The sequence below is a fragment of the Xyrauchen texanus genome, chromosome 4, assembly GCF_025860055.1.
Source record: "Xyrauchen texanus isolate HMW12.3.18 chromosome 4, RBS_HiC_50CHRs, whole genome shotgun sequence".
NCBI classification, from domain to species: domain Eukaryota; kingdom Metazoa; phylum Chordata; class Actinopteri; order Cypriniformes; family Catostomidae; genus Xyrauchen; species Xyrauchen texanus.
In genome coordinates, this window is record NC_068279.1 from 30,902,605 (window position 1) to 30,911,524 (window position 8,920).

Sequence of the window (8,920 nt, forward strand, 5' to 3'; positions counted from 1 at the left end):
AAAAATAAGATGACATGAATAGGGGGTTACAACATTTTTGTTTTATATCGTTTTAAAAGGAGGTAGATGACATTACAATTTAGGGGAGGGAGAAGGGACATTCTTATGCTAAAGACCATTGTATCTCACAAATCATGTATACACATGGCATACAAGATAAGTCATCAGAATTTGTGTTCCTTTTTCCCAGAAGAGAAAGACAGTAGAGTTAAAATACATATCTACTTAAAGTTTATTTTGTATACTAGCATATGAATGGCAGCAAAACACCCATGTTTATATAATTTCATATAATACATCCCTGGTTAGAAACATACATGATTTTGTGTGTTCTCATGGTTGAGAAATGGGCAAGCACTATATAAGTCAAATAACTACAACAGCTTTCAAATGCTCAGAGAACAGTAGGTTATGTGTCCCTTGTTGGTTTTGACATACTTCTAATAGTGTGATGTTTCTTCATACTTTCCTCCCAGTTCTGTCCACAGAACTCCTCCACAGTTACACTTCTCACTGTACCAGGGTCCAAACAATGGGGTGCCACACCTATAACACCAAATGCATACACATTTTAAAATAGATTTTAAAATCTACACTAAAGGTGCACCAATGAGTTATTTCGAAAGGTATGTACAACAGCGGTCTTGGACTTTATACTGACACTTATCAGCATGGATACAGCATCAAAGGAATTGCAAAGGCTTTCAGTATCAATGACATTGTAGGTGCATTTGTCACCCATGATTAATTTATTAAACAAATTAAAGTGTCTCATTATAGAGGGGTTACGGAGATAGAATATTCAACTGGTTATGTGATCTCAATTTGGCCAGCATGGAGGACACCCTAATCAAATATATGACCTTCTAATTTAAGCCATTGATATGATGTGTCGTCATCTCACGTTATCATTTTAAATTCATTTTATTATTTCCTTGTGTAAATCTTTATGTTAATAAGTGGAACAAATGATGGTGCACCTTTAGATGAAAAAGAAAGTTTAATATATATATATATAGATAGATAGATAGATAGATAGATAGATAGATAGATAGATAGATACACATACATACGGTGTGTGTATGTGAACCAACAAGGACATATCCATTTTAAGCCTAAATAATAATGTAATAATGAAAATGCAGTCATATCTCTCCAGCTAGCTACTGTTTGTCTACAATCAAATGTATTATTTACATACAGCAAACAAATGACTAGCAAAAAAAATTATCATCACAAAGGTTTCACTTTCTAGTCAACTCACCAAATCCATCAGGGTTTGAACGTGGAGTGTAAAAACTTTGGACACCGCAGATCTTGCAGAATGTGTGCTTGGCCATGTGTGTGTTAAAGGTGTATGTGGTTATGTTGTCTGATCCCTGTGACACATGACAGAAATGTCTTCCTCAACCCTTGCAAAATATTTTTTTAATTTAATTCACCAATATATCAATAATTTTCACAAGCAAATGAGCTTTGCAGCAAATTCTTCATTGTCGCCAAAGATTTGCAGTAGGTTCACCACTAATGGTGAAGAGCTGCAAACTTCTGGCAAATGTTTGCAGCGAATGGCAAACATATTTGCATGTGAAAATAATTATTGGCAAGTTTGCCAGAACTCTAGATTTTTGAAAGAAAATGATTTCAAATAACCATATTTTAAAGTTCTCTTCATCTACAACATCAAACCTCCAGAGCCCAACCAGACTTTGGGTACACTGAATTGCATAGAAAGGTGAATCAAATAGATAGATCTACCTGCAGCAAGGTGAACTGGGATTTTGATACAATGAAGTGACGATTTTGTTTCTTTGTGCAAATGCTACAACTGAAACACAACACAAATTGGCACAATAAGTAGGTGGCATTTTTCAAGAGTCACACACTTGGGGGATGTTCAAAATCATTGTATTGTACTAATGAGTCAACTGTTCCGCATGTCTTTGAAAGTCGTCCACGTGATTACACGTGAACATTTGGACTGTTGTGCTTTGTCATTGTGGAGAATGCGTAACGTTCCTTACTTGCAATTAAACACGTGTAAATCTGGGGCGCTCCACACCTCAAAACGCACCGCACCGCAGTGGCAACCTCCGGTGTGTTTCACAAGACCATCGTTGTGTTCCCTGGAAAAAGATGGTTTATATCCTGGGCGTACATCTGGAGACAATATTGGCTCATGTATTTAGGCTAAATATTAAGCCAATTTACATTTTCTTTTATATTAACATAGTTGTGTAATCTATCCCTCACGGCCTCGTTTTCATTCCAGTCATAAATTAAGTATGCGCTTCCACGAATAAGATTCATGAAAGTGAATATTACATAGCCTACCTTTCTTCTTCTTTAGTTACGCACGCCATTTGTCCTATAATTGTGTATGTGGTGTGGTTGAAAAACCAGTTGTTTGTCGTCTATAACGTCACCCGGTTAAACTGTGAAGTCATGCGGGCCTGTAGAACATTGTGCACTTTGTCGATCACCTTCACCACTGGTTTCAAAACAGCACACAAACAAACACTGTAGACCGGCTAGGTCACATGTTTCTGCCAGCTCATTTTGCCCGCGGCGTCACGTGCTACCTGCTCAACTGTTGCAACAAGACAAGCCCAAAGACACATTCTAGCATAAACCATAGAAAGAAAAACTTGTTTTACTCGAAACAGCCAGAAAATTCTAGTAGGTGTACATGTGTAAAAAAATATTCGGTAACACTTTACAAGAATGTTCCATTCATTAACATTAGTTAATGCATTAGGTGCCATGATATATGAACAATATATTTTTTTACAGCATTTATTAATCTAGTTAATTTTAGATAATACAAATACAATTGTTCATTGTTATTTCATATTTGTTCATATTGCATTAACAAAACGCATTAGCTATACATTGACTTTATTGTTTTGCTAAAAAAAAACTTAGTAATGTGTTAACAATATACAAGGTATGAAAAATATCCATCACATGGCAGTTTTGGCAGTGAGTTAATGCAATATGAATTAACATTATTGACATGAGTTCTGAAAAACAAAACCTTTTGGGTTTTAACAAAACTATGTTTTTTATGAAGATGTATTTATTTGTTTATTTGTTTACTGTAGGAGGTCATATAAGTTTACATAATTGACTGGATATTTAAACAACAATGTCAACTTTTTTGTTATTATTGTTTTAACATAGGCTAGTCATAAATAATATCGCAATGGCTTATTTATGAACATTCTGTATTGTTTTTCCTGTATTCTGTATTATGATGTAATTTATGATAGGTTAAGTTACAGGAACATGTTGACAACTTCAACTGATACACAACACAGAGGTTTTATAACTTGCATACAGTGCCCTGAAAGTTCAAGGTACACAGGATCTGGTTCTGAACAAACACTCCTTTGAGTTCAGTCTGGTGACGTGGCATCACATGTGACAAGCATCAAGTAACCGGAAACTTACAGTGAATTTCAAAACATGTGCTGCATTTCATGTCTTTCCTGGAAATTATTCTTCCTAGTTAGTTCTCCATCAGAAAGTAAAATTACTTCAAATTATTTTCACTTGAATGAGAGCAGCGTGCTTAAAGAGGTGTCTCTAGTTTATAACATGAGCATAAATGCTGACCAACCATTGATATAAATAGAGCACTTTTAGTCACTTCAAATGCTGAGTTATAGGGACTCAAATACAACAGCAGATAAAGCCTAAAAACAAACTGATGATTACACCATCTTGCCCTGGTTACCTCTATACAATCCTCAATCGATAAATTCAATCCAATCAATGTTAAGTAATCTATCGTGAATTAAGTTTAAAAAGAACACCTCCCTCAACGATACTGTGTTAAACAAAAACTGGTTTAGCAGGGTGATCTGGGATCTGGATAATCTTTCAACATCGGTTCAAGTAGACACAAGAACATAACAAAGACCTGATTCAATGTAATCCACTAAGTGGATGACTGTCCAGATAAACAAGGCTCAAAAAGCCATTTCACAATGCCAACTCTTTCTGTAGAACAAGCCAGATAAGATTGAACTATCTTAGATGACTATTTTATGGTATTTAGCTGATCAAATTAAACTGGATGCTTAACATAGACGGTAATCAGAGATAATTTCTTCAAGGAAACCTCAAAGCAAATTTGGAGCTGGTTCATCTTGTTTATAGTTTTGTTTTGTTTGTATAAGCTTGTATTTGACTGTAACACTGTACAAATGCTTTGTCCAGTAAATACTGTACAGCCAACTGTTGTAAGAGTTTATTGTGAACTAGGAATCAAATGCCTGGAAATGTGTATGACATGTAATTAGCTCTACCACATAATAACAAAGGGAAGCTTTTCCTTTGTGGGTCCTAAGACATTAAGATAATAAAAAAACTGAATCTAAACATTCTTAAAATGGCACAAGATATTGAGGCTTGTTTTCAGAAATATCTGACACAAATGCTTAAAACAAGAAGAAAGAAAAACTCTGCCCTGGGGTAAAAAAAACCAAACAAACATAAATTGCATTTTAATTAAGTTTATTTTACCCCAGTGGCAAATCGTTTTTTTTTTTTTCACTTCTTGTTTTAAGCATAAAACTTGATTCAGTTAGATTTCTCTTAAAACAAGACAAAACATATTTTGCCATTTTGCTTGACAAGTACATTAATCTTGTTTTAAGAATGTTTAGATATGTTTGCTGGAAAACAAGACAAAAAATACTAATTAAGAATGGATTTTTTATTTTTTTATTCTTTACAGTGACAATGGTTGTGGTATTGTCCATCAGCTCATCCAAAGAAAATGACCAACATTCATTGCAGCATGTCTGGGGCAACACATTTCAAAGCAATGCTATCTGTGTCACACATTGCTATATATATGAAGTTTGATGGTCCATGCAACTAAAGTCCTGGCTAAAACACAAATGCACTTCATAGAAATCACAGCTTCAAGAATACAATGAAACTACATTTATTTTAGCAAATAAACCTTGTAATTGAGCAAACACTCCTGTGGGGATAACAGCATTCCAGTTTGTTTCTAACTCTTATGTCACTATGCTGCTCTTTGCCTGGCTCTGCCCCAGATTCCAGAGATCTGAATCACCAACAGCCCATTCTCGCATGTTCTGGAGACTTCCTTTTAAGTAATTGTATGATATTGATTAATTGTCAATTGGAAGAACTTATTCAAAACATATTATCGATACAAAACTACCAATATAAGTTACATACAAGCATATTTGAATGTTTTGATCCAACTGCGGATGGATCTTGTCATGTGACGTACCATGAACGTCACGTCCCTTCGGTTTATATAAATTCAGTAGCACTCTCATTCATCCGCATACTAGTTGCACGCGAAGAGGAAGATACGTTTACGGAACAGTTTTACAGACCAAAATCTTTAATTAAAAGGTAAGACTGAACATCCGATCTGAATTATGCAATACATAAAGCTTTTAAGTATAAATCCTTATCAGTTAGTTGTTATTTTCTACGAACGCTTGGTCTGATACCATTATTTGGATTATCGATGGACATTTTAACGTTGTAGATATTCATTGTTTGACGAAAAAGGTCCAATCTTGTGATTCTGAAATGGGTCTGGGTTTTTTTCTTTATTGTGAAGTTGTATATTTCCTTTCGATCGGGTTGGTTCAATGACCAATGTCTCTTTGCTGAATCATCGCACTATGTGAACTGATCCCGGATGCGAACGAACCGCCGCCATGTTAGAGAAAGCGGTCATGCTGGTGTGGCGCACCATTGCTTCAGATAAACCGAGATATTTCTTTACTCTCTATTCCTACTGGCTTGGGTGTAAAATGTGTTTGCCTTATGTATTTTAGATATTTAAAATGACAGTATTGTTCTAGAAAGCGTGTTTAGCGTCCCTATATAGTGTTTTTTTTTTTTTTTAAACCTACAGGTCTGAAATGTTCTCGAATAGAACAATTATACACGATTTTCAAAAATCTGCTGAAATATTATTCGCATGGACTGGTCAGGATACATATTCATTATGGCTGTTTTACAAGTCCTACATTCTTGTAGATATCTTTATTCATATCTTAAACATGAGGATATATTCAGTTAAGTGTTTTGTAAGAAACTGGAACTTTTAAATAGGTTTTTTTGTAAGTTTAATGGAACACGCTAAACCTTCTCTGTGCCTCTGGAGGAACCAAATGGCTCTGCAGAAATTTATTCTTTCCAAACCATTTCTCCAATTTCTCCATTTCCCCCCCCCCCACCACCACCACCACAATGTATTAAATTGTCAATATTTAGTGTAATACAATGTAATTTAATTGTGTTTTTCTTTATGTATTGGCAGATGCAGATCTTTGTGAAGACCCTCACAGGCAAGACCATCACCCTTGAGGTTGAGCCAAGTGACACCATTGAAAATGTCAAGGCCAAGATTCAGGATAAAGAAGGCATTCCCCCTGACCAGCAGAGGTTGATCTTTGCTGGCAAACAGCTGGAAGACGGTCGCACTCTGTCCGACTACAACATCCAGAAAGAGTCCACCCTGCATCTTGTGCTGCGTCTCAGGGGAGGCATGCAGATCTTTGTAAAAACCCTCACAGGCAAGACCATCACCCTTGAGGTTGAGCCAAGTGACAGCATTGAAAATGTCAAGGCCAAGATTCAGGATAAAGAAGGCATTCCCCCTGACCAGCAGAGGTTGATCTTTGCTGGCAAACAGCTGGAAGACGGTCGCACTCTGTCCGACTACAACATCCAGAAAGAGTCCACCCTGCATCTTGTGCTGCGTCTCAGGGAGGCATGCAGATCTTTGTAAAAACCCTCACAGGCAAGACCATCACCCTTGAGGTTGAGCCAAGTGACACTATTGAAAATGTCAAGGCCAAGATTCAGGATAAAGAAGGCATTCCCCCTGACCAGCAGAGGTTGATCTTTGCTGGCAAACAGCTGGAAGACGGTCGCACTCTGTCCGACTACAACATCCAGAAAGAGTCCACCCTGCATCTTGTGCTGCGTCTCAGGGGAGGCATGCAGATCTTTGTAAAAACCCTCACAGGCAAGACCATCACCCTTGAGGTTGAGCCAAGTGACACTATTGAAAATGTCAAGGCCAAGATTCAGGATAAAGAAGGCATTCCCCCTGACCAGCAGAGGTTGATCTTTGCTGGCAAACAGCTGGAAGATGGTCGCACTCTGTCCGACTACAACATCCAGAAAGAGTCCACCCTGCATCTTGTGCTGCGTCTGAGGGGAGGCATGCAGATCTTTGTAAAAACCCTCACAGGCAAGACCATCACCCTTGAGGTTGAGCCAAGCGACAGCATTGAAAATGTCAAGGCCAAGATTCAGGATAAAGAAGGCATTCCCCCTGACCAGCAGAGGTTGATCTTTGCTGGCAAACAGCTGGAAGACGGTCGCACTCTGTCCGACTACAACATCCAGAAAGAGTCCACCCTGCATCTTGTGCTGCGTCTGAGGGGAGGCATGCAGATCTTTGTAAAAACCCTCACAGGCAAGACCATCACCCTTGAGGTTGAGCCAAGCGACAGCATTGAAAATGTCAAGGCCAAGATTCAGGATAAAGAAGGCATTCCCCCTGACCAGCAGAGGTTGATCTTTGCTGGCAAACAGCTGGAAGACGGTCGCACTCTGTCCGACTACAACATCCAGAAAGAGTCCACCCTGCATCTTGTGCTGCGTCTCCGGGGAGGCATGCAGATCTTTGTAAAAACCCTCACAGGCAAGACCATCACCCTTGAGGTTGAGCCAAGTGACAGCATTGAAAATGTCAAGGCCAAGATTCAGGATAAAGAAGGCATTCCCCCTGACCAGCAGAGGTTGATCTTTGCTGGCAAACAGCTGGAAGACGGTCGCACTCTGTCCGACTACAACATCCAGAAAGAGTCCACCCTGCATCTTGTGCTGCGTCTCAGGGGAGGCATGCAGATCTTTGTAAAAACCCTCACAGGCAAGACCATCACCCTTGAGGTTGAGCCAAGTGACACTATTGAAAATGTCAAGGCCAAGATTCAGGATAAAGAAGGCATTCCCCCTGACCAGCAGAGGTTGATCTTTGCTGGCAAACAACTGGAAGACGGTCGCACTCTGTCCGACTACAACATCCAGAAAGAGTCCACCCTGCATCTTGTGCTGCGCCTCAGGGGAGGCCATATTTAAGTTAATTGTCCATCTCATTGAAGGACTTTTCAGTCTGCCCTGCTCACCCCCCTCCCTCCACACAAATGTTTTTTTTCCCACTGATTAACTATTACTATTTTCACCTATTTCTGTTTTTTATTCTTTAAATATGTCCAAAATAAAAGCATTGGCATTTAAAGTGTGGCTTGTTTTCATTTGTTTCTGCATTTAAGCAGTATTAGGTTTTTCACTTAATTAAATAGGAACTAAGCATTATTCTCAAAGCAAACATCTCTGGATTGTGCTGTAAAATGCAAAATGGTCTTCTGTAAACAAGTCAATGGTCATATTACAGATTGCATAATCTTCATTGAAGTATTTAATTTAGATTTTAAAAGGACTAAAAAAAAGATACTGCATGACTGGCATGTATAGATAAACTGGCCAAAGTGTGCATGGTGTTACAATGACAAAATGCTCCACTTTCCAAACATCTGATTTTTAAAATCGTTTCTTGCAGGTGAACCCTATTTGGTTACACAACATATTCAGGTAGTGATTCAGAACCCAGTTCTGTGTAAATTGCTTCTATATTGCAGTGACCCGATTTTTATCTTTAACAAATACAAAGCAGCGGAGGGGAAACTGTACAGTACTTGAAACACTCCCAGAGCAAACATGGCACCAGTAAAAAAAAAAACACGTAACGCTCCTACACATAAAAATGGTAAGATGGTGCCATCATGCGTCGAAGCAAGTTAAAATAGACTTGCACAAACCTTTGAAAATATTTGTACTGTGG

General features: G+C 38.2%; 2 protein-coding genes across 18 annotated transcripts; one reads left to right on the plus strand and one right to left on the minus strand.

The window, feature by feature from the left end:
* Window positions 1–18: 18 nt before the first annotated feature.
* Window positions 19–2,524, minus strand: cenpv (centromere protein V). The gene is made up of 5 exons (XM_052115472.1): window positions 2,335–2,524; window positions 2,025–2,126; window positions 1,759–1,828; window positions 1,265–1,379; window positions 19–546 (listed from the first exon to the last, which is right to left on the minus strand). The coding sequence occupies exons 1-5, from the start codon at window positions 2,361–2,363 to the stop codon at window positions 410–412; spliced, it is 453 nt and encodes a 150-aa protein (XP_051971432.1). The 5' UTR covers window positions 2,364–2,524; the 3' UTR covers window positions 19–409.
* Window positions 2,525–5,301: 2,777 nt separating this feature from the next.
* On the plus strand, window positions 5,302–8,317 carry LOC127635262 (polyubiquitin-B). 17 transcript variants are annotated; one of them, XM_052115181.1, is made up of 4 exons: window positions 5,302–5,403; window positions 6,326–6,601; window positions 6,829–7,740; window positions 7,969–8,317. In XM_052115181.1, the coding sequence occupies exons 2-4, from the start codon at window positions 6,326–6,328 to the stop codon at window positions 8,155–8,157; spliced, it is 1,377 nt and encodes a 458-aa protein (XP_051971141.1). In that variant the 5' UTR covers window positions 5,302–5,403; the 3' UTR covers window positions 8,158–8,317. The 17 variants fall into 17 exon arrangements, with proteins under 17 accessions (XP_051971141.1, XP_051971160.1, XP_051971201.1 ...); XM_052115200.1 differs by having other exon boundaries at window positions 6,829–7,589; window positions 7,818–8,317; XM_052115241.1 differs by having other exon boundaries at window positions 6,829–7,361; window positions 7,818–8,317.
* The last annotated feature ends 603 nt before the right edge of the window (window positions 8,318–8,920 follow it).

What these genes read in the sequence shown, in the direction of transcription:
- cenpv (XM_052115472.1), bottom strand. Translation starts at nt 2,363, where the DNA reads ATGGCGTGCGTAACTAAAGAAGAAGAAAG. An exon ending in GTAACTAAAGAAGAAGAAAG is followed by an intron (nt 2,127 to 2,334) that starts GTAGGCTATGTA and finishes ATCTTTTTCCAG; the next exon opens with GGAACACAACGATGGTCTTG. An exon ending in CCCAGTTCACCTTGCTGCAG is followed by an intron (nt 1,380 to 1,758) that starts GTAGATCTATCT and finishes CATGTGTCACAG; the next exon opens with GGATCAGACAACATAACCAC.
- LOC127635262 (XM_052115175.1), top strand. Translation starts at nt 6,326, where the DNA reads ATGCAGATCTTTGTGAAGACCCTCACAGGCAAGACCATCACCCTTGAG. An exon ending in GCAAGACCATCACCCTTGAG is followed by an intron (nt 6,602 to 6,828) that starts GTTGAGCCAAGT and finishes ATCACCCTTGAG; the next exon opens with GTTGAGCCAAGTGACACTAT.